The 25,731-nt window shown below is 44.0% G+C and overlaps 1 protein-coding gene across 1 annotated transcript in view; it reads right to left on the bottom strand.

Moving 5' to 3' along the window:
- creb3l1 (cAMP responsive element binding protein 3-like 1) overlaps nucleotides 1–22,237 on the bottom strand; it is a 368,847-nt gene extending 346,610 nt beyond the window's left edge. Inside the window, exon 1 of the mRNA XM_068045959.1 lies at nucleotides 21,483–22,237. Coding sequence (XP_067902060.1) covers nucleotides 21,483–21,581 — 99 coding nt within the window. The 5' untranslated portion in view covers nucleotides 21,582–22,237. The remainder of the gene's footprint in view (nucleotides 1–21,482) is intronic.
- Nucleotides 22,238–25,731: the final 3,494 nt, after the last annotated feature.

Genomic DNA, 25,731 nt, shown 5'->3' with positions numbered 1-25,731 from the left:
TCTACAGTCATTAATCCAGTGTCAGCAGTGATTCCGTAGTAGCACTCACAGCTCGGAGTTAGGAAGTTGTGGGTTCAAGCTCCACCCCTGAAAATTGGGAGATAAATTTAGGCTGACACTCCAGTGCAGTGCTGCACTATCGGGATGTGCTACCTTTTGGATGGGTTATTAACCCGAGGCCCCGTCTTCCCATTGAGGTGGAGGTAGAAGATCCCATTGCACGATAAGGGGTTTAGGGATGTCCTGAGGTCGTGAGAGGCAAATCTTTCTTTCCTTCTTTCTTGTATGTGCATCACACGGCTCGCTGTAACACCTCCTGACACTACCTCACCTAGACATAAGACCTCATCAATAAAGTACAAATGGCATCTTACACAAGAACATTCAGTTAGCTGATAACAATAGCACTGAAAGTCATTTCCAGCCATCAGATATGCCTGTTGTAATATCCCTGATTGCCACTTTTTCTGGTTATCACTGAAGATGGTATTACTTTGCTGAAAGTCTATGTAACTGTCATCCATTTCAATAAACAAAAGGCAACATAATGCTAAAGGCTTGTTCAAATAATAAATTCAGATAGGGTCGGAGGTGAAGAAAACTGCACCATTACAGCTATCTAACCAACACAATTGATAATCCTTTCCTTCTCATTCAGGGATAGTGAGACACAGCTAAAACAGCATCACACAGTGGATCACACATAACTAGGCGTGTGTCTCACAGTGGATCACACATGGCTAGTAGTGTGTCTCACAGTGGATCACACATAACTAGGCGTGTGTCTCACAGTGGATCACACATAACTAGGCGTGTGTCTCACAGTGGATCACACATGGCTAGGCGTGTGTCTCACAGTGGATCACACATAACTAGGCGTGTGTCTCACAGTGGATCACACATAACTAGGCGTGTGTCTCACAGTGGATCACACATAACTAGGCGTGTGTCTCACAGTGGATCACACATAACTAGTAGTGTGGCGCATACACTTATGGCTGAATTTTATACTCGCGGCAGAGGTTCTGACTGGCTGGAAAGCCGGGGGCAACCCCACCTTGGCCATTTGCAGGACCCCTGCCACATTTCACAGAGGTCAGGCAACTAATTAGTTGCTGCTGGGGCTGCCTATCCCTTTAAAGGACAGCCGGCCACCACCAACAGCTGCCGGCCAATCAGGGAACCAGCAGCTCAGCAGGCTCAGCAGCGCTACCAGCAGCAGTGGTCAGTGCTGGGACTGTACTTGAAAAAAGAGGACACCATCGACGGACGCCACCCTGCCAACCAGGTAAGTGGGGTCTGGGGAAAGCGGGGCCAGTCAGGCAGGCCCTGATGAGGTGGAGTGGGTGGGTCAGTGAGGGCGAGGAGGGGGGGTTGCTGCAGGTGTGGCCACTGCCACCCGGGGACCCTTCCATGAGCCAAAGAGTGCCCGAAGAGGAGGGCCCTACCTCACCGAGGCCCTTAATTAGCCACTGGCAAAGTGGCATGGTAGCAGGAAGACAATGGGCACACCCCCCTGCCTTTCCTCACCATTTTATGGACCTCCCTGCCTTTGCCCAGAGGGCTGATAAAATCCAACCCTAGATAACATACAGCTAGGAGTGTAGCACACAGTGAATTATTCACAACTAAGTGTGTCACACAGTGGATTACACAATGAGGAGTGGATCACACACAGTGGAATACATGCAACTAGGAACGTATCATAGAGTGGATAGCACACATAGCTAGGAGTGTGTCACACACACTGTATAACATATAGCTAGGAGTGTCACACAAGGGGTCACACCCGGACAGCAGTGTTTCTATGAAAACACTCGATCACAGTTTTGATCCCATTGTCAGTCTAGATTCCAGCTTTAATCTGCTCAAAGCTTCTCTATATATTCCAGGAATGTGCTGTAATCCCAGTTTCCTTTGGTTTATTAATGGCTCGGTATTCAGATAGAGGTGTTGAATGCAGATTTGGAAAGAGTGGTGGATGGGAGGAAGCCAGCATAGATCACAGCAGCTGAATGCAGGTGTGTGCAAGTCAAGGGTCTATTCATGAAATCAGTCAGTATCTGGATTATGTATAAAATGTGGCAGGCACGAGGTTGTGATTTGTTGTGGCCTGTGGCTTTTTGCATTGGAATTCTACTTAGACTAAATATCTACACAGCTGTCTCTGTAAGAGTTTAAACTTGTCCTCTCTTAATTAGGTATCCTCTGCATTGATAACCTGCATACAGTCATCTATCACAAGCAATCTCCAACCAATTATCTTTAATCTTGGGGTTAGACTGTTTTAAACCAAAGTCTTTGCTCCTTGTGTTTTGCAGTTAAATGTACTTGTTCTGTTCCTGTTATAAAAAGAGGGTTACAATGAGAGGTGTATAACAGAGATAGTGCTATAACAGAAATTTTTTTTTTTAAGAGCTACAGCACTGAAACAGGCCCTTCGGCCCACCTAGTCTGTGCCAACCATCAACCACCCATTTATACTAATCCTACACTAATCCCATATTCCTACCAAACATCCCCACCTGTCCCTATATTTCCCTACCACCTACCTATACTAGTGACAATTTATAATGGCCAATTTACCTACCAACCTGCAAGTCTTTTGGCTTGTGGGAGGAAACCGGAGCACCCGGAGAAAACCCACACAGACACAGGGAGAACTTGCAAACTCCACACAGGCAGTACCCAGAATCGAACCCGGGTCCCTGGAGCTGTGAGGCTGCAGTGCTCGCCACTGTGCCACTGTGATTACAATGGGAAATGTACACAGAGAATATTATAAGAGGGAGGGTTACAATGTAAGCCGTATAACAGAGGGGAGAACAATGGGCAGATGTGTAACAGAGGTAAAGAGATGTGAAGGAATTACAAGGTGGTGCTTTCCTTATATTAAAACAGAAAGTGCTGGAAATACTCAGCAGGTCTGACAGCATCAGTAAAGAGAGAAAGGGAGTTAATGTCTTAGGTCTGTGACCTTTCATCAGAACTTGTAGAAGTTAGAGATCTAATAGGTTTTGAACATGTGAAAGGGGGGAGGGTGGGAAAAAGAACAAAAGGGGATGTCTGTGATAGGGTGGAGGGCAGGAGAGATTAAATGGCAAAAGGGTTTAAGGTGCAGGGCCAAAGGGAGTGGTAATGGGACAAGTAAAGAAACAAAAGATGTGTCTAGAGGAGGCATGGATGCTGAAGCATGAACAGCTGCCATTCAAAAGCAAAAAAGTAAACCGAGAAAAAACCTACAAAGAAAAAGGAAACAAAATGGACGCAGAGGTTACGATCGAAAATTATTGAACTCAATGTTGAGTCTGGAAGGCTGTAAAGTGCCCAGGTGAACGATGAGGTGCTGTTCCTCGAACTTGCGTGAGCTTCATTGGAACATTATAACAGGCCAAGGACAGAAAGGTCAGTGTAGGAGCAAGGTAGAGAATTAAAATGACAGGCGACCAGAAGCTCAGGGTCATACTTGCGGACTGAATGGAGGTGTTCTGCAAAGTGATCACGCAGTATGTGTTTGGTCTCCCCACTGTAGAGGAGACCACATCGTAAGCAGCGAATACAGTATAATAAATTGAAAGAAGTACAAGTAAATAGCTATTTCACCTGGAAGGAGTGTTTGGGGCCTTCAACAGTGTATAGGGACGAGGTAAAAGGGCACTTGCATGGAAAGGTGCCATGGGAAGGGGAGGGGTTGATCGAGGGGGGGTGGGGTGACTGAGGAGTGGACCAGGACATTGTGAAGGGAATGGCCCCTTCTGAATACTGAGGGGTGAGGGGGGTGGGGGGGGGGGGGGGGGGTGATGGGGAGGAGAAGATGTGTTTGGTGGTGGTGTCATGCTGGAAGTGGCGGAAATGGTGGAGGATGATCCATTAAATACGGAGGCTGGTGGGTTGGAAGGTGAGGACAAGGAGAACCTTATCATGGTTCTGGAAGGGAGGGGAAGGGGTAAGAGCAGAAGCGCAGTAAATGGAATAAACATGGTCGAAGGCCCTGTCAATCATGGTGGAAGGGTTGAAGAAAAAGGAAGACATATTGGAAGCGCTAGTATGGAAGGTTGCATCATCAGAAAAGATACAACAGAAACAGAGAAACTGGGAAAATGAAATCGAGTCCTCACAGGAAGCAGGGTGTGAGGAAGTGTAGTCCAGGTAGCTGTGGGATTCAGTGGATTATTCGGAATATTGGTTGATTGTCTCTGTTTCTGGGAATAGACTAAGAAGTCAAGGAAGAGGAGGGACGAATTGAAAGTGGGCCATGGTGAGAAAGGGGTGGAAATTGGAAACAAAGTTGATGAAATTTTCTAGTTCAGGGCAACAGTGGGAAACGACACTGATACAGTCATCAATGTACTGGAAAAAAAGGTGAGGGAGGGAACCTGAGTAGAGCTGGAACAAGGAAAGTTCCACATATCCCACAAAAAGACAGGCATAGCCAGGACACATATGGTTACCTACAGCAATGCCTTTTATTTGGAGGAAGTGAGTGGAGCTTAAAGAAAAGTTGTTCAATGTGAGAACAAGTTCAGCCAGGCGGAGGAGGGCAGCTCTGTTCAAGGAGGAAGCAGAGAAGTTTCAGATGGCGTTGGTGGGAAATGGAGTTGTAGAAAGACTAGAGGTCCATGGTGAAGAGGAGGTGGTTAGGGCCAGGAAACTGGAAACTGTTAAAGTGACAGGCATCGGAAAAGTCACAGGTGCAGGTGGGAAGAGACTGGACAAGGGGGGTAAAAATGTCAAGATAGGAAGAAATCAGTTCAGTGGGAAAGGAACAGGCTGAAACAATGGTTTACCAGAGCAGTTCTGTTTGTGGATTTTGGGAAGGAGATAGAAGCAGGCAGTATGGGGTTGGGGAACTATGAGGCTAGAGGCTGTGGACGGAAGGTCTCCAGAGGAGATGAGGTCAATGACCGTCCTGGAAACTATGGCTTGATGTTCGATGGTGCTTTTCTTATGGTGTTCGTGCATTTGCAGTCTAATTGCAAGGTGAATCACAAGCACACAGGCATGCATCATCTTCACTTGTATTTAAAAGAAACAGTGTCAACATTGACTGTACACAGAGGAGGATTAGTGTCTTTCCCTTTTATCCTAGTTTCAGTAATGACTCCTCTCAGATCTTCCGGAGCCAATTGACTGCTCACCCTGTCTCAGTGGGGAGATCTTTCTCCCAGCCTCTCTGTGTCAGCTGCAGCTCCATTGGTAACATTCTCACATCCAGGTCAGAACGTTGTGAGTTTAAGTTCCTACTCCAGGACTTGAGCACAAAAAATCGAGGCTGAGACTCCAGCGCAGTACTGAGGGAGTGGTGCACTACCAGAGTCGCTGTCTTTCGGATGAGATGGAGGTCCCATCTGTCCTCTCAGGTGGGCATAAAAGATCCCATGGCACTATATCGAAGAAGGACAGGGGGTTATCCCTGGTGTCCTGGCCAATCAACATCACAGAAACAGATTATCTGGTCATTATCACCTTGCTATTTTTGGGAGCTTGCTGTGCACAAATTTGCTGCCTTATTTTTGACATTACAACAGTGACCACACTTTAAAAAGTATTTCATTGGCTGTAAAGCAGTTTGGGACGTGCTGAGGTCACAAAAGGTGCGATATAAACACAAATCTTTCTTTTCTCCCTACCCCCGTGTCGTATTTTAAAAGTTCAGGTCTGATTTACAGTTTCAATACTGATTGTGTCAGCTTTATACATGAAACGGAAAAAACCTACATTAACAGCAATTCGAAAATAAACTGGGGGGGTGGTGGGGGGGGAGGCCCATAGAAATAGATCGAAAGATGAAAAATAAATCAGCTAGAGGAAACGAAAAGCGAAACTGATCGAGGTCAGAGGGGGAAGCGAGACTAGCAGGATGTCAGATCGAGGAGCGAGAGACGGGGGTTGGTCAGAAATATCTAACAGGTGTGAAGAGTTTACTGTTAGTCAGGACAGGTTGTGTAGTCAAGTATTCTGGAGCACCAGATTCGTCTGGGCGCTGGGGTTAGGACTCTATCCATGATCACTGAGTATGTTGCTGAAATCAATCGAGTTCCATGGAATAGAGAGCTCCAGTGATGTGGGAGGTAGACAGGGATCTGAGGGGGAGATAGCGAGAGTGGGAAGAGATGGGGATGGGGAGATAGAGGAAGAATGGGGAGGGAGAGGGAAACAGGGATGGGTGTGAGATTGGCAACAGGGCAAATCGGGGAGATGGGGAGGTAGATAGGAGGAGAACGGGAAATGGGGATATATGGGGAGATGGGAAATGGGCAGAGAAAGAAAAATTGTAAATGAAGCCCATGCTTTGAAGTGGTAAGGCCAGTCATTTCTCCGGGGTGCGGGCTACCATGACTCCAGGGAGAATTCCAATCTGAACTAGTAGTGCGCATGAGAACTGCCAGCAAGAACACGTTTAGTCAGCAGAAATCAGAGCTGCCAGGACCCCTATAGTCAGGCACTCTCAGGTGGATGGGAATCTAAGTCTACATGGGCCAGAATCCTAGCCACTAACACTGGAGGTGGCACAAAGAGGAACAGCCAATGGGTTGTCACTTGGGAGTAGGCAGTTGGAGGGTGGGGGAGGGCACTGATAATAGTGAAAAGAGAAGGAGGCAAAATGAAAGTAGAAGAGATGAGGAGAGTTGCCAGCAGTGAAAAGGTAGTTGGGGGGGGGGGGGGGGGCAATGAAAGGGAGGAGGGATTTCTTTATAATTCGGTGGCCCTGGTAAGGCCACATTTTTTGCTCAACCTAGTAGCCTTGAGAAGTTTACCAGGCTCCTTCACATGTGTAGACTGGAGTCTCCAGGCAGCTGCCCTCCCCTGAAGGACATAAGGGAAACCAGTTGGGCTTTTCTGACAATTCAGCAGCTTTCAAGCTAGCACACATATTACTAGATTGGTCGAGTTCTATTTCACAGTTTGTCAGGGTGGGATTTCAACTCATAACATTTGGGTTTCTAGTCCAGTGCAAACCCTCCACCAATAAACTCTCCATCCTCCCTCCTGTCGCCCCAACATTGGCAGCTGTGCTGTCAGCTGTCCAGGCTCTGCTCTCTGGAATTTCCTCCCAAACACATCTGCATCACCACCTCCCTCTCCTCCTTTCTGACTCTTTTAAAGCCCACCTCTTTGACCAGGCTAATGGCAGCATCCAGGTTTTGGTCACTCTTCCCTAAAGTGCCTTGGGGTGTCTTTCTATGCTACAAACGCTACATAAATGCAAGTTGCTATGGAAACGTTGGGGATGGCAATAGTGGTGGTGATGACATAACTACTCTTTTTCATATGTCAGGACCAGTCTTGAGTTGTCAGCTTTTCTGAACTTGTTGGTCAGCTTTGAGTCAGCTGCCTCTCCACAAGGACAGAGAGGGAAATCAGAGAGAGAATTTGCTCTCTTCACCCACCACCCCTCCTTCTCCCCACAGGCTGCTCTTACACGTCTCCCAGCAACTGACTAAACAACAACCTAGGTGCGGACCCAAAAACAGCTTCTCTTTAACCCTGACTGGGGTGAGAGGTGTGAGCAGATTAATGAGGGGGAGGAAGAGGGAGATAATAAAAAAAAATGTTAGAAACACGAGAACTATAATGAAAACAGCAGTGAGGAACGGTCACCCAGCCCTCACTCCTCCTGTGATCTTGGTGGGTGAGAAGAGATAGTTACGTCTGGAAATTCATCAGTGAGGAAATAAACAAGGTCTGCTCCAAGAGATTTTTTTCCCCCCTCTAAGTTGCTTTTTTGACATTTTTGTGGAATATTAAAGAGCTGCTGACTTCAGTTAATATAACATCTGTTTTCAGCATTTAATAAGGACCTCGCCGGAAATGACTGCGAGGCCAGCTGGGGTCGTGTAGCTTTATGTTGAGACGAGCTGCCTGTTGCTGAGGGGGGTTAACTCCTTTGCCACCAACAGTCGCCCTGTCTGTTTGCCTTTAGTTTGATCTCATACCCTTATCTGTCAGGTATCAGCCATGACTCAGTGGTAGCATTCTCGCCTCGGAGTGAAAGCTTCGTGGGTTCAAACCCCACTCCAAGGACTTGAGCTAAGAATCCAGGCTGACATTCCAGTGCAGTACTGAGGGAGTGCTGCAATGTTGGAGGCGCCGTCTTCTGGATGAGACATTAAACCAAGGCCCCATCTGCTATCTCAGGTGGAAATAAAAGATCCCATGGCACTATTTCAAAGAAGAGCAGGGGAGATATCCCTGGTGTCCTGGCCAATATTTATCCCTTCAACAACATCACTAAAATGAATTATCTGATCATAATTACCTACTGTTTATGGGAGCTTGCTGTGCCCAAATTGACTGCTGTGTTTCCCCATACGACAACAGTGACTACAATTCACATGTACTTCATTAGTTGTAAAGCACTTTGAAATGTCCTGAGGGTATGAAAGGTGCCATATTAACCAGCGGGAACACGATGGCGTGATGCTTCACTGACCATATCTGCTGCTTTACCCGTTAGCCTTAACCTTAAATATAAGCATCTGAGTCAAAATGAAAGCAGCTGCTGCTGCAACTCCATGTCACAGAATTGGCACATAGCAGCTGAATTTTCAAAGCAGATTCTTCCAGGCACTGAGCTTATCACCCAGTGAAAGAACACTATCCCTTTAAACAGAAACATCAACTTTTTAAAAAATTTGTTAATGGGATGTGAGCGTCGCTGTCAAGGCCTAACCCATTCAATCACCACTGAATTAACCTAAAACAAACATTCAGTGGGATAACACTCTCCCCTTTCACCTCTGACACAAGGGGGCACATTTTAACCTAACCTGCCCAGAAGGAAACTGACGGGATCAGATCGGTTGCCCATTTCACACCCTGCCTAATTGTACTCTCCATTAACTTAAATGGAGATTGAATGGGTTTGGTTAATTCAATGGAGATTGAATGAGTTTGCTTGAAATTACCCACATAGATTCACAGAAGGCTAAGTTAAAGTCTCCATTCCCTAATGGCTGAAAGAGTTGCTGACCTGTGAAATGTGTTTGTGTTACTTTAATCTAGATCCTGGTGGACACAAACAAGACCACAGCACAAAAGATGCCTGTAGCTCATTAAGAATTTTACCCAGAGAAGCACAAGGATTACTGACATGGAATAATTGCATTGTTGGAACAGAGTCACTGCTTAAACAAGGACACAGAGAACTTTAAATCTCAGCAGCACTTTTGGTAAAATTATAAGATGATCCTCAACAACTAACAAAAAACACCATATACAGATAATGTTACAACAGTCAGGACCCAAAGCGGGAGACAGTAGCCAGGTTCCACTCTGATGAGAGACAGAACAAGTTCTTCAGAAAGTCTGGCATTTTGAAAATATCTGATAAGACAGACATAAAATGAGGGCAAGTAAAAACAGATTCACTCTGTAGCGAAGCCTCTTAATAGGGAAGATGTCCATGTGGAGATGGAGAGACCATCTATCTCCAACATTCCTGTTGCATAGGTGTCATTAATCCTGCCTGGCATAAACATGTTCCAACAGGCTCCTGTTCCTGGAATGAGCTTCATTAACCTGGCCACTTTTGACAGCAGGTTTGCATTGGGTGATAAGAAGTTTCCTTGAGGCCTGAGACACAGTGAATGGCCAGGCTGCCTCTACTCGAGGAATGAAGAAGAGGCATCTTCTGTTTATTGTAGACCTGAGTGGCCATCATCCCAAAACATTGCTGAACTAATGACCACAGTTAGTTTGCACACCAGCCGATTCCTATTTGTCACAGTTATCTTTCGAGTGTTGCAAGGGTATGCCAAGGCAGTTGTTAGTAGGCAGGCTCAAACCCTCTATATCCCACAGAATGTGAGTTCTTGGTCTGAGTCAGATCATCATGAGGTGCACAGCGAAGCAGCCACTGTAACTCAGTGAAGTGAGAGCCAGCCTGCTCAAGGAAAGCTCCCACTCGTTTCCCAAAGGCCAACAGCATCGAGAGTGGGAAAAGGTTAAGTTTTTTTCTATAAATCATCACTAGAATTAATATTTGATTGGTGATGGTATCAAAGTACTGCTTCAACAAAGGAGTTTGTTCAGTTTGAAGCCTATACGCCTGATGGCCTCAGTACCGAAACAATAAAACTACCACAGCTGAATTCTGCATCTCCCCTTTCATTTGGCAGCAGTATAGGGTTGCTAAATCTGGTCAGACAGATGACCTCTGCCTCCAACCTTGCCACCACCACCCACAAACACCCCCCCCCCCCCGCCCCTCCACCCCCCCATTCCCAACACTCACACCGCTGGTCGTCCAACATGTCCACTCTCAGAGTGTACGGCCTACCCATGCCAATTGGAAAGCAGACACACTTTTTGCTACCTGATTGACCAAGGGTTAAGAATTGCCCAAACAACCTTTTCTCCCCATCTACAATACATTTATAACTAATAAGCAAAAGTGTTCAAAGAAAATTAAAATAAAAACATAATTTTTTTTTAACGCCCGATGATTTTTCTCAAGGGTTACGTGCAGCACTGCGCAGGAGATTAATCCTCAATTCCTGGAGACTCCAGGTCAGTCCTGGAAAGTTGGCAACCCTGCAGCAGTACTAAATGGTACGATAAACAGTGAAAACAGGATAGAGCTCGGGACTGATGTTCCCATGGTAAAGTATTCTGCCAATGCACATTGTCCACGTTTGTGTATAAAGAATGACTGCTTGGATAAGGTGCTACAGCTGAAACTATATATTGGGAAAAGGCAATGGTTTCAGGAGTGGAGTGAAAAGAAAAAACTAGTTAGGGGACAGGGGAGTTGGGGCAGTGAGGTGAGGTTGGCTAGAAATTATACAACTTTAAATCTACTCTCGTGCAACCTCTCTTGTAAGAATACTACAGCAGTCTGGGCAGTCGAATGGGCAGTATAGATGCATAGAGGTGTTCCCAGCCTGGCATGGCAGCAAGTTTGTGGATGAGTAGTGTAAAACCTACCATCTACTGGGTAACATTGAAGCTTGGCATGGCAGCAACCTATCACGGACTGGTAGTGTAAAGTCCTGGCACAACAGTGGCTTGGTATGGACAGGGTATTGCAAAGTTTGAGCATGGACTAAATAATGTAAGCCTTAATGTGGCAGCAGACTGGGTAGTACAGAAGCTTGAGATAGCAGGAATTAGAATGGGATGGGTTGTGTAACATTGGTTTTGCAATGGTCTGGCATGGACAGCGTGATCTAAGGTTGGTCATAGCAGCAGCATGGCATGGATTGGGAAGTTCGATTGGGTAGTGCAAAGCTTGACACAGCAGTAGACTGACATGGGCTGGGTAGTGTAGTGGAATGGGCGCATACTGAAAAGTACTTTGGCAGGAAAGCTTTGGTAAAGTTTAAAGTTTAAATAAATCCCATGTAGACCAACAGAAGGGATTACTGTATCCTTAAATGAAGCAGTGTTCAGAGTCACCACCCCCAACGATCATGAAATTATTCACGGAGCACAAAGGGGATCTTTCACTGTGCGAGTATCCAGAAGTTTTACCTCACTATCCCACTTCATAGTGTGTACATCTAAGTGTTAACTAGAAGCTCCACCAGATATGTTCCTTGAAAGTTATATTTTATGGGCCGAATGAGATTTTAAAAATTTTTTTATTCCTTCATGGGATGTGGGCGTCGCTGGCCAGGCCAGCATTTATTGCCCATCCCTAATTGCCCTTGAGAAGGTGGTGGTGAGCTGCCTTCTTGAACCGCTGCAGTCCATGTGGGGTAGGTATACCCACAGTGCTGTTAGGAAGGGAGTTCCAGGATTTTGACCCAGCGACAGTGAAGGAACCGGGATATAGTTCCAAGTCAGGATGGTGTGTGGCTTGGAGGGGAACTTGCAGTTGGTGGTGTTCCCATGCATTTGCTGCCCTTGTCCTTCTCGTTGGTAGAGGTTTGGAAGGTCCTGTCTAAGGAGCCTTGGTGAGTTGCTGCAGTGCATCTTGTATACACTGCTGCCACTGTGCGTCAGTGGTGGAGGGAGTGAATGTTTGTGGATGGGGTGCCAATCAAGCGGGCTGCTTTGTTCTGGATGGTGTCGAGCTTCTTGAGTGTTGTTGGAGCTGCACCCATCCAGGCAAGTGGAGAGTATTCCATCACACTCCTGACTTGTAGATGGTGGACAGGCTTTGGGGAGTCAGGAGGTGAGTTATTCGCCGCAGGATTCCTAGCCTCTGACCTGCTGTTGTAGCCACGATATTTATATGGCTACTCCAGTTCAATTTCTGGTCAATGGTAGCCCCTAGGATGTTGATAGTGGGGGACTCAGCGATGGTAATGCCATTTAATGTCAATGGACGATGGTTAGATTCACTTTTGTTGGAGATGGTCATTGCCTGGCATTTGTGTGGCCTGAACGTGACTTGCCACTTATCAGCCCAAGCCTGAATATTGTTCAGGTCTTGCTGCATTTCTACAGGGACTGCTTCAGTATCTGAGGAGTCACGAATGGTGCTGAACATTGTGCAATCATCAGCGAACATCCCCATTCGTGACCTTATGATTGAAGGAAGGTCGTTGATGAAGCAGCTGAAGATAGTTGGGCCTAGGACACTACTCTGAGGAACTCCTGCAGTGATGATTGACCTCCAACAACCACACCATCTTCTTTTGCGCGAGGTATGACTCCAACAAGTGGAGCATTTGCCCCCTGATTCCCATTGACCTCAGTTTTGCTAGGGCTCCTTGATGCCATACTCGGTCAAATGCTGCCTTGATGTCAAGAGCAGTCACTCTCAGCTCACCTCTTGAGTTCAGCTATTTTGTCCATTGTGTTAATCATAGTTTCACATGCACACAAGCAGAGACAGATACAATTACAGCTATATGCACAAAACACATAGACAAACATAAAAATTCATAAATACTGTCCTTGAATTTTCCATTCCTCTCACTCCAGCCCTTTGTACATTTACCCCCACTCCCACCTTGCTCCTTCCCTTCAGCCACCTAAATCCTTCCATTTCTCCACCTCTCTCTCCTCCCAGATCCTCCTCAAAAACCAACTTGTGACCAAGCCTTTGGATACACGTTCCTAATATTTCCTTCTTTGCCTTGTTATCTGGAGTGGCACAATGGCACAGTGGTTAGCACAGCAGCTTCACAGCTCTAGTGACCCAGGTTCAGTTCTGCGTACTGCCTGTGTGGAGTTTGCAAGTTCTCCCTGTGACCGCGTGGGTTTCCGCCAGGTGCTCCAGTTTCCTCCCACAGCCAAAGAATTGCAGGTTGATAGGTAAATTGGCCATTGTAAATTGCCCCTAGTTTAGGTAGGTGGTAGGAGAATTGAGGGAAGGTGGGGATGTGGTAGGAAATATGGGATTAATGTAGGGCCTATTTCAGTACTGTATCTCTCTATGACTCTCTCTATCTACTTTATTCCTTGTACCTCTGTGAAGCTCCTTGGGATTTTTTTTAAATCTTAAAGGCACAATATAAACTTAAATTGTTGTTGACAGAGAGAGAGAAACAAACACTAGCAAGGGTATATATACACATGGTGACACTCATACATACAAACACATAGATATATAGACAAAGAAAGACCTACACAGATTGGCAAAGCCCATAGATGGTCAAAGGATATACGTACAAATGTACAGGCATGGTCAGACATACACTAAAGCAAACAGGTAAACAAATGCTCACACATGAGTACAAAAATGCACAGATTTCTAGAACTTACTAAAAAGCAGGTACATGAGTGTTGTAAGATCACTTTAAGAGTGATGTCCCATTAAGAACTCAGTATGCTAATGAGCTAAGTACCAGGATGTAGTCTTGTCACTGGAAGCCATAGTCACTCTACACTGTAACACCCTGGATAAAGGTCCTGCACATAGTTTGCTCTGTGTTGTATGTACTAGTTTAGCTGTGTATAAACCTTCTAGAAATCTTCAAGGAACTGGAATCCATGTGCCTCATTGTGTTGCTTAAGATAACACAAAGAAACTCATTATATGGTGGCAGCGGTGGTGAAAAGACAAGATATAAGCCTGAAGACCACAGGTAAAACAGCAAACAAAATTTAAAAGCAATACAGAAAACAGAAGAGAAAATTTGAAGCAACAAGTGAAGAAACTTTAAAACAAGTACCTGAAATGAGTGAAAGAAAGCTACATACCTAAGAAGGCTGAAAACAGCTCCATAGAACAGAAGTATGGCTGAAAATCAAGTGATTGGGTGAGTCATTGTGCTGACAATCAAGGAATCTGGTACAAAAAAGCCATTGAAGAGTATAAAGAAAATCATTTTCTAACAGCTCCATGTGAGTGAGAGAAAAAAAGGGAAAACTCTGAAAAGCGTGCGGACTGAAACAAACACAAAGTCTGATGGTGGAAAAAAGCACAAGAACCCACCGAGTCTCCATTAAAACAGTCAAGCATGAAGAAGATAAATAAACTCTAGCAAAATAAAGAAGCACAGGGGAAAACCCGTGAACTGCCTTTCGAATGGCTGTGTAAACATGCAAGCGAAACAGAGAACATGGTCAAGCACCTGTTACACTCTGTCAAAGCAGCTATACTGAAGGAAAGAATTTCTTAAAGGGGAAAACAGAGCAGATTTAATAAAACAAGTTTTAAGCCACAAATAGAAAAGTCATACTAAATACAGTGCTTGAACAAAGTTAAATATAGAGCAGAAAGCAAAAGAACAACAGAAGGATGGATATCAAATTTCCCAGCATGAACTGGAAGCCCATTGATATCCTACCCAAGTTCAAACTTCTTAAATAAAGAATGTAGTTATGCTTCATAGACCAAGCGGTTGCAGAACCAGAGAAGCAGGCTGTGAAAATACAGATAGCAGTTGGAAATGAGGTGTTATACAGAGTCAATACCTCTGGCTTATCTGAAGGGGACCAGAAAGATCCCACAAAGATATGGAAAGTGCGAGAAGATCAGCTTTGGGTAAGAGTGAATTTTAGAAGTCATCACCTGGAATTGATGTCCTACAAGCAACAGCCACAGGAATCAACAGATCAATTTGTCAGTAGATGTTATAGTAAGGGCAATGAATGTGATTTTTCAGAAACTGAGCTGTCAGAGTGAATACTGGAGCTGGTGATTGTCTTAACACCTATTGAAGCGTTTCAAAAAGACCTCTTGGGTAAAAAGGAAGGTCACACATTGATGTGTTGCTAGAAAATGGCAGGAAATATGAAGCCATTGCAGCTGGACAACAGCATCTGCAAGCACTAGGTACAGCTGACAGTATCGGCATGGTAACCAGGTCACCAAAAGCAAGCAAGCTGTGTGGTAAGTATGGTTTGTCCCATGACGGGCTCATTTTTAACAGCAAGAAGTGCCAGGTGAACGCAGGTCAGATCAATTTCTTTGGCTCCATCTATTCAGGTCACGGAATCCATCCTGATCCAGGCAAAGTTGAAGATGTAAGGCTTATGCCTACCCCACAAGACAAGGAAGATCTACAGAGATGTCTTGGATTTTTCAACTTTTGGCACCATACATTCCAAATTTTTTTGACAGAGCATCATCATTGAAAGAGCTCTTAAAGGAAGACATACCTTATGGCAGGAGGACCATCAGCATATGTTTAAGTCTCTCAAACAAGCATTGTTAGCAGAAACCTGTACCCTGCAGTACTATGATCCAAGGAAGAAGACAATCCTGGAAGTCAACGCCTCACAGAAAGGGCTCGGAGCGTGCTTCCTGCAGGATGTCAAACCAATTGCATTCGGATCCAAAAGTTTATCCTCAGCACAATCCAATTACTCAAACATAGAGCTTGAAACCACAACCCACTGGAGATGATCAATTCAAGGAAAAACAAGTGATTGTGCCCAAAGTTCTCCGACAGGACATCTTGTCACAACTTCACCAAGGTCATATGGACATAGAGCCAACAGGATGACCTGCACAAGACACTGTTTATTGGCCAGGGATCAACGGTGACATCGAAAAGTTAGTGAGGATGTGCGAGGCATGTCAGAACCACCAGGCACAACAACATAAAGAACCTCTATACCCTTACGAGATACCATCAGTCCCTTGGTCCAAAATCACTACTGATCTATTTACTGTGAATGGAGATGATTTTATCTTAGTCACCAATTATTTCTCCGTGTTTCCAATTGTCAGACAGGTAAAAGACACTTCAAACACGGCCGTCACATCGAGTGCCATATTCAGTCTATTCAGTGCCCCTGAAGAAATTATTTCTGACAATGGGCCACAGTAAACAGGCAGACCTTTCAGGGATATGTGCGCCAAATAGGGCGTAAACCATATAACATCCTCACCATATTACCCTAGATCTAATGGTCTTGCCAGACGAATCGTTCACACAGTTAAATCGCTTATCCTGAAGTGTAGAACAACGAAACAAGATTTTCGTGTTGCCCTCCTCCACCGATGGATATGGGCTTACCATCACCAGCAGGGATCATGTTTGGCAGACAAGTGAGAACAATTCTACCAAGCCATCATCTGTCCAAATTTTCTGTGATGCAGGAGATACTGCTCAAAAAACAAGGGAGAATGGAGATGGCACATGACCGACATGCAGGGGCAGGGCGGCACAGTGGCGCAGTGGTTAGCACTGCAGCCTCACAGCTCCAGCGACCCGGGTTCAATTCTGGGTACTGCCTGTGTGGAGTTTGCAAGTTCTCCTTGTGTTTGCGTGGGTTTCCTCCGGGTGCTCCAGTTTCCTCCCACATGCCAAAAACTTGCGGGTTGATAGGTAAATTGGCCATTATAAATTGTCCCTAGTATAGGTAGGTGGTAGGGAAATATAGGAACAGGTGGGGATGTGGTAGAAATATGGGATTAGTGTAGGATTAGTATAAATGGGTGGTTGATGGTCGGCACAGACTCGGTGGGCAGAAGGGCCTGTTTCAGTGCTGTATCTCTAAAAACTAAAACTAAAAACTACCTCAACTACACATAGGACAAAAGGTCAGGATCATAAACCCCACAATGAGAACATGGTTACCTGCAGAGGTATCCAAAGTGTGCAGTGAGCCTTGGTCTTACGAGGTTACAACATCTAGTGGAGTGGTGTTGAGAAGGAACTGAAGGCAATTAAGAAAAGTGTGCAGGACTCCAATTGCACAGAGCAGACTCGAAAGAACACACTCCGACTATGAGGGTGTGATGGAACGACAGGACAACAACCAACACATTGACAACTTGTCTGCAAACCAAAAACAGCCAACGGTGAAATCCACATCCCCAGAAACTTATACCAGAACAAGATTTGGACGAGTTGTCAAACCATCGAAACTATATATGGACTCTTAAGCTTACGCATTTGTAAATTTCACAATCCTTATCTTTATATGTGTAAATTTTATAATCTCTATCCCTGTATAACTGATTTTGATATCGTCCAATTTTGTGTGTGTTTTACTTGTAGCATACGAGACTTTCCTTTGGAAAGAAAGGGGATGTTATATGCTCAATTTAAGAGTGATTTCCCTTTAAGAACTCAGTATGAAAAGAGCTAAGGCCAGGATATATTCATATGACTGCACGCCATAGTCACTCTGCACTGTAACACCCTGGACAAAGGTTCTGCACATAGTTTGCTCTGTGTTGTACGTACAAGTTTAGCTGTGTACAAACCTTCTAGAGATCTTCAAGAAACTGGAATCCACGTACTTCATTGTGTTGCTTAAGGTAGCACAAAGAAACTCATGACAATGAGTATTTTAATGAGTTGATCAGACTCAAGTTTGTGGCAGGTTTCAGGAACAATATTTGTCTATGAACAAACCATGACACACAGCAGCAACAAAGCAGGAATGACACCAGGAACCACACCAGCAAGAAACCTGGAACAATGCCAGGAAGAAACCAACAAGACCAGGAGCAACACCGGGAACAAACCTGGAACTCAGCAGGAAAAGACCAGGAACAGACCGGGAACAAACCAGGGACAACAGCAGGGGCACCAAGAAATTAACAGCAACAAACCACAAAGAACAGCAGGGACTACACAAGAACGACACCAAGAATGAATCTTCGGAACAAGAAAGGGACAAAGCAGGACCAAACCAGGGAACCACACCAGGGAATCACACCAGGAACAATGCCACAAAGAAACCAGGAACACCACCAGGAATACATGGGGAACAACCCCAGGAACACACCAGGAAGAAACCTTGAACACCACCAGGAAGAAACCAGGAGCAACATTACAAATGACACCAACAAACCTGGAACAAACCAGAGATGACAGCAGAAACATGAGCAGGAACCACACCAGGAAGACACCAGGAGCAATACCACGAAGAAACTAGGAACAGTGGGAACACACCAGGCACGATGCCAGGAAGCATGCCAGGAAGAAACCAGGAATACACTGGGAACACCACTGGGAAAAACACCAGGAAGAAACCAGAAACATCACTGGGAACAACACCAGGAATAAACTGGGAGCAACAGCAGGAATGACAGCAGGAAGAAACTTGGAACAACACCAGCAACAAACCACAGACAACAACAGGAACACAACTAGAACACCACCTGACAACCAGCAGAAAAAGACCAGGAACAAAAGAGGAGACGACACCTGGAACAAAAGAGGGGAAAAAAGGAGAATAAAAACAGGCACATGACCAGGAATGACACAGAGGTTGACAGCAGGGACACAAGCCAACCCAGGAACAAGTTATAAATAAACTGAGAAACAAAATAGGAACATACAAAGAACAAACTGGGAAATACGACAAGTGCACACCATGAACCAAGTGGGAACACAACAGAAGCACATGACAAACAAAGAAAGCATTTATACAACACCTTTTGGACATCCCAAAGTCCTTCACAGCTGATGAATTATTTTTGCTGTGTAGTCACTTTTACAATGTCAGCAAACATGGCTGCCAATTTGTGCAGTGCCAGATCCCGCAAACATCAATGAGGTAAATGAGCAGGTAATCTGTTTTTGGAGGTGTTGATTCAGGGAGAAATACTGGCCTGGGCACAGGCAGAATTTACCTGCTGTCTTTTGAATAGTGCCATAGGATCATTTACAGCCATCCGAAGTGACAGGCAGACCTTGGTTTAATACCGCATCCTAAATCCAGCCCTTCAACTGTGCAGCACTCCTTCAGTACTAAACTGAATTGGCAGCCTAGATATGGGCTCAAATCTCTGAAGCGGAACTTGAACTCACAACCTTCTCACTCAGAGCGGAGAGTGCTACCAAGCTCAACAATCTGGGACACACAAAACAGGAACCTGCAACAAACCAAGATCAAAACATGACCAAAATAGAAACACACCAAGAATAAACCTGGAACAAAACTGGAATACGCTGAAAGGAAACTAGGAAAAATGAAGGGCAAAAGAAGAGCTAGAAATACCCTGAGAACAAACTAGGGGAATAAACGGAACATGATGGGAAGAAAATGCGAGCACACAAAACACAAACCAGGAACAAAGCTGAAAGAAAATAGGACAAAACAGGAACACTCTAAGAACAAACTAGGTCCCTCTGTGATTGGTGTAATGGGAGAAGAGGAGGTGTGAGGCTATAGGGGCTGTAGAACTATCAGTTCTGATGTTTGATAGACATCTATCATGTATATAAGATACACTGTACCTATTACCAATATCTTTGTGAGTTCTATAGGTTAATCATGAGCACTGATAAGACTAAGAGAGTGCCACACTGCAATAGATACACTTTTCACAGGAACTGTATGAATGTAATTAGAGATGCAAACTATAAGCCAGGTAATGTAGTATATATAAGCAAACTATGGTTATTCATTAATTCAGTACTAAATATCATATAATACAGTTTTGAATGTGTATGGGTTTTTCATATATGTCTTTTTCTCCATATACTATATTACAATATAGAGAGTAAAGCTCTTGGTCCCCAATTTATACCTATGCTATAAAAAGAGTAGAGTCTATACAGTACAGTTCCATATTTGCATGTGTTTTATATCGTGCAATGCACACCAAACTGTCCCAGAGCAAATTAACTGTTCCCAGTCACTCTAATGGGGCTGCACTGTCCACTTACTCTAACTGTCCCTCACTCAATTCAGCGGAACAGAAATATCCCCACTCACTAATGGAACTGAACTGTCCCTACACACTCTAACAGGCCTGTATTGTCCCTTCCTCGTTCGAATAGGACTGGATCATCCCCATTTACTCCACTAGGGCTAGACTGTAGCCACCACCAGAAATTTCACACAGTTGTCTTTAGTTAAACATTTCTTCATTAACCCCTTCCATGCATATTCCAAATGTAGATGTTTACTTCTAAAATTCATAGGACAATATACAATATTCAACTATAAGATGCCTGTTGTATTTGGAATGCCAGCTCTACAATTATTACAACTATCCACAAAACAAGCCCTGTTTTCAGAAATAAAAACAAGAAATGCTGGAACCACTCAGCAGGTCTGGCAGCATCTGTGGAAAGAAAAGCAGAGTTAATGTTTCGGGTCAGTGACCCTTCTTCCGAAGAAGGGTTACTAACCCAAAATGTTAACTCTGCTTTTCTTTCCACAGATGCTGCCAGACCTGCTGAGTGGTTCCAGCATTTCTTGTTTTTATTTCAGATTTCCAGCATCCGCAGTATTTTGCTTTTATTTCCCTGTTTTCAGAGTTGTGTTCTAGATATAATAAAGCACAGTAACCCAGCTGAGTTAAATATCCGGCAGTAGGGTATGTACAGCTGGTTTCTCTTCATACCAGACAGAAATGTTAAATCCACTATGGTCTGTCAGCTCAGAGACATCGATTATTGGTGAAATTTGTACAAATGTTATCAGTAGCCATTTGGCATTTTACTTTGTTGAGGTGTAACTTTAGTTGAGAACCACAGAGAAGGAAAAATGTGTCTGAGAGAGTGAATGTGCATGTGTGTGGATTTGTGTGAGGAAGTGTCTTTGTGTTGTGTCAGCTTAGTGAGTGTGAGTGATTTTGTCTGTGCGAGTGAGTGCCTATGTGAGGAAGCCTATGTCTGTGTGTACCTGTGTGTGAATTTGTATGCAAGTTTGTGTCAGTGCATATTTTTTGCAAATGTCTTTGTATATGTTTGTATCTATGTTTCTACTTGTGTGCATATATCTGTGTATGTGTCTATGCATGGTTCTGTGTGTATCTGCATCTTCACCTGTATATGAGTCTCTATTTATATGTATGCTTCATTATGTGCACACCTGTATCTTTGTGTGTGTATTTATGTATCTCCCTGTGTGTCTGTATATTTCTGGGCATGTGACAGTGTGTATTTGTGTGTGTGTGTGTATTTCCTGTATCTGTGCCTGTAGATATCTGTGTATAAAATAGTAGTCTGTACAGTATATTTCCATATTTGCATGTTTTACATCATGCAATAGATACCAAACTGTCCAATATGTTTCTGTGTCCATGTCCTGGAGCAAATGGAAGATGAAGTGTACAAAAAAGTAGAATGAGGGGACGATGTTTGGAGAGATGGAGACAGAGGAAAAGCGCGCAGCGCCCGGGCAGCAGAGTGAGCTGGTTAACTGGCAGCTCCCCAGCCACATACCACATTACTGAGAAAATCAGCTTCATTCAAATCTTCCAAATCCACAAGGCTTGAAGCTGCGAAGAGTTTCTCGGCCCCAAAGTTATCCAGGATATCCATCGTGAATGAGGACCAGGGGCTCCGCCGGGGAATCAGTCGCTCAAGTGGCTCTCGGATCTTCCAGATGTTGAAGCTCGGGGGAATTGCCTCTCGGACCCCAGGCTCTTTAAACTCTGCCGCTGTCTGCTCAGGGGTTGCTCAAGCTTCCCCGCCTTTAGAACGGCAAGGCTGTTTAAACACTTGCAATGCCTGCTGATCAGTGTCAGACTCCTTCGAGCAGAATGTGACGGTGATCTATGCCTCTCGCTGCGAGCTTTCTGATGTCTGTGTTTGATGTGTCAGTTGAGCACAAGCTGCTGGCCAGCTGCAGCTTCTAGGCTCGATTTCCACGCTGTTGTCTGTTGGAGCTCTCTCTCTCTCCTTATGTGAACTCCAATCCAAACCCCATTCCAGTCACTGGCTCTCTCCTGCACGGACTCACTCTGCCACTAAGCAGTTCACACACCCCTCACAGCACTTTCCCCAAGACATCACGTCACTCTCTCTCCACAATTAACCCTTTGAGAACTCTCAGCAGCTGCAACATTCATTAACCTTTAAAATATCTTTTTTTTTCTTAGCAGGTTTGCTACGCTTTGATAATATTTAGGCAGCATGGCGGTGTATTACTTTAGAGTCCCAACAGTCTCGAAGAGATTAAAGAGCAGCAAATCCCCCCAAACCCCTGAGTACCTAATCTCAGTCGTGCTGCTAACCAAGCGTTGTCCAATAGAAATCGCTAACTGCCCACAGGTGTTGCTATGGCGACACTGTCTTATCCACATGCACTCATTTTAGTAAAACACCGCCCACAAGACAGGTAAATGTACTTCATAGGTGTATATTTACTAGGAAACATCTACCACCATCCAGTAACAAGCAATCACAATGATCAGAAAATACACATACTGTTTTCTGTCTCACTATTTTACCAACAAACGCACAGAAAAGTTAAAGTACGCATGCAAACATTGTGTTATGAGGTCACATGCCCAATGACGGTGTTTATTAGCCTTTTTTTACTAATCAGAAACGCAAATAGCCACATCTGGATTCCCAATGAGCCATATGTGACTAGTGGCAATGATATGGGGCAACACTGTAGCTGGCAGGAGATTGCACCAAGCAGAAAGTAGACACCTCTCTGTGTGAAGGGGAGTCTCCGTCAGGAAGCTCTCACATGCCCCCCGGTGGCCAGCCAGGTAAAGCCCATCTTGCTCCCTCTGGTGATACATTCCTGGAGGAATATCAAAGAGAAAGCAGGGAAGAGGGAAAAGTCATGTTTCCTCAAGTAAAATGAGGAATTAAGAAACCTTTTGGGGGGAATTCTGTCATTTTGTCCCACAACAATTAGTACTCTAAATGTACAGAAGCTGTCTCGGCAGCTGTTATGTGTAAAAATAGATGTGCATATTTTGATAACTGAAATGGTCTTTATGTCTAAAAGCGTCTTGTTTAAAAAATGTATACATTTCTATTTTTGCATGGCGAGCAGAGCTGTTAAATACAGTACTTCAGACAACCCACCAAACTCTGGCAGCTTTAATTATTCTGTGGGTTAGACAGAACTGTTATTGGAAACAAAATCAAAATTCTGCGGAAGCTGGAAATCTGAAATAAAAGCAGAAAATGCTGAAAATATTCAGCAAATCAGCAGTATTTGTGGAGAGAGAAACAGAGTTAATTGGCCAGAATTTCCTGAAAAAATAACAGTATTTGAATGGCACACGCCATTATTAATGGACAAATCAGACAGCAACTCATGGTGAAGAGATACCCAGCGAATTGTGGATTACCACAAGATGCTGGATAATTTCCACCATTCCATCATTAACTTTGTGTAAACGGCAGATCCCCCTTAACTTCCCTGTGACTTTAATGGTTACTGCATTTGCACATTAATTGTCCATTAAACATGCCACAGAAAGTTAAGTCCGGTAATTAATGACGTGAGTGTCTTTTAATGATGTGCTAGTTGTTAAGGATTGCCAATCAAGCTGTGACACCAAAAGTAAGCAATTATAAGTGTGAAGTCTCATTCTCTCAGGTAGTGAATGGTCTGATTATTAAAATCTTTTTCTTACTTTTCCTCTCTGTCTTAATTTTCTCTTTCTCTAAAACCAATCTTTCATTCCCTCTTTTTATTACTTTTTCTGTATCTGACTTGATGGTGAATTCACCCACTCTAATGCACCCTCCTTCCTCTGTTTATTTCTCAATTCTTTAATCTTACGCTGTTTACCCCATTATTCATTTAAGGTCCCAGATATTCCGTTGCCCTTGCCTGCTGTTATCAGGTCACACTTCCAGCAGCATTGTGGGCAAAAATATTTAAAACCTAAATGTCCACTAACAAGTTTAATAAAGGGGCAACCATGAGATCCAGGTTTGCCAATGACGAAACCATTGGAGTCATAGTAAGCAGTGTAAACGGGAGCATAAAATTGCAGAGACATTATAGGTTGAGTGAGTGAGCAAAACTGTGACAGATGGATTTCAACACAGGTAAGTGCGAGATAATCCATTTCGACCAGAAAAAAAATAGATTCAAGCATTTTTTAAATGGTGGCAAGCTAGGAACAGCAGCGGTCCAAAGGGATTTAGAGGTCCATGTACACAGATAATTAATTGTAGTAGTAAGGTACAAAAAATAAGCAAATGGCAAACAGACTGTAAGCTTTTATAACTAGATGGATAGAACATAAAGGGGAGGAAGTTTTTCTCCAAATCCCTGGTTAGACCACATCTGGAGTACTATGTACAGTTCTGGGCCTCACACCTCAGAAAGGATGTGATGTTGGATGCAGTGCAGATTCACCAGAATGTTAGCAGGTTCCAAGGGTTAGGTAATGTAAAGCGATTGTCTAAACTCGGCTTGTATTCCAGGGCATATCAAAGGTTAAGGGGTGATTTGATTAAGGTTTTTAGAATTTTGAAAGGAATTGATAGGAAAGATAGAGAAAAACATTTTCTGCTGGTGGGGGAGTCTAGGGAAAGGGAATATAACTTTAAAATCAGATCATTTACTGCAATTTCTACAGAAAAAGACATAAGATAATGGCAGGGATGGAAATCTCATTGTACTAAAATACATCCAAATTGATTTGCAAGGATTATTTTGAGAAAGGAAATCTAACGCCCTATTAATTAAATGCACTAGGTCATTGTTCACATTTACTCATATTCCAGAATATAATAAAGTTCTTGTACTGTGCTACTATATGCAGCATTAATATCTATGTACACGCCAAATATATTGTAGGATCATAAGATTAACATTTTCAAATAATTGCTGCACTAATGGCCTGCATGGGGCTGCAGAACATGAGCTAGGGCCCACAGTTCTCCACCCACCAGCTTCCCAATCTCAGCTGGGAGAGAGAGGCATAAATGGGCAAAAGATGAGGGACAGAACGAGCAAATGAAATTGGAGCCAGCCATATTCTAACAAGTAGTTCAAGAGCAGCATGGCAGAGATCTCTTTGTGGGGAGGTCTTCCTGTCTCCTTGGATGGTAGAGTGCATGAGAGAAAGTATAATTTAGGAAAATAGAAGCAAATAGACAAAAGACATAGGGAAATACACATAGAGCATTTTGTTAAGAGCTGGTCTGCTTCCATAAGAACATTTGAAATAGAAGCAGGCCACTCAAGCCTGCTCTGCCATTCAACAGGATCATGGCTGATCTTCAACTCTACTTTCCTTCCCTATCCCCATACTCCTTGATTCCTTAGTGCCCAAAGATCTAACAATCTCAGTCTTTAATGTACTCAACAATTGAATATCCACAGCTCTCTGGTGTAGAGAATTCCATAGGTTCACAACCCTCTGAGTGAAGATGTTTCTCATCTCAGTCCTAAATGGCTAACTCCTTATCCTGAGTCTATACTCCCTAGTTCTAGACTCTCCAGCCAGGGGAAACAACCCTGTCAGCTTCCACCATATCAAACCCTCGAAGAATTTTACCTCTGCCCTAGCATGGTTTTGTCAATAGGTAATATTATATATATAGTATAATTCATGTTCTTGCATAATTACACCATCATTTAGTAAGATGTGAATCATCTTCATTCTACATATTATAATTAGCATTTATGACATGAAACTGAACTTTAAGATGCCACCGTGCGGAAGTTATATTTCATTGGCATAATATTAGTCAAACAAAAAAC

The sequence above is a fragment of the Heterodontus francisci genome, chromosome 14 (assembly GCF_036365525.1).
Source record: "Heterodontus francisci isolate sHetFra1 chromosome 14, sHetFra1.hap1, whole genome shotgun sequence".
In the NCBI taxonomy this organism is placed as follows: Eukaryota; Metazoa; Chordata; class Chondrichthyes; order Heterodontiformes; family Heterodontidae; genus Heterodontus; species Heterodontus francisci.
The sequence above is the reverse complement of the archived record's forward strand: the minus strand, read 5'-3'. Positions and strand labels throughout refer to the sequence as shown.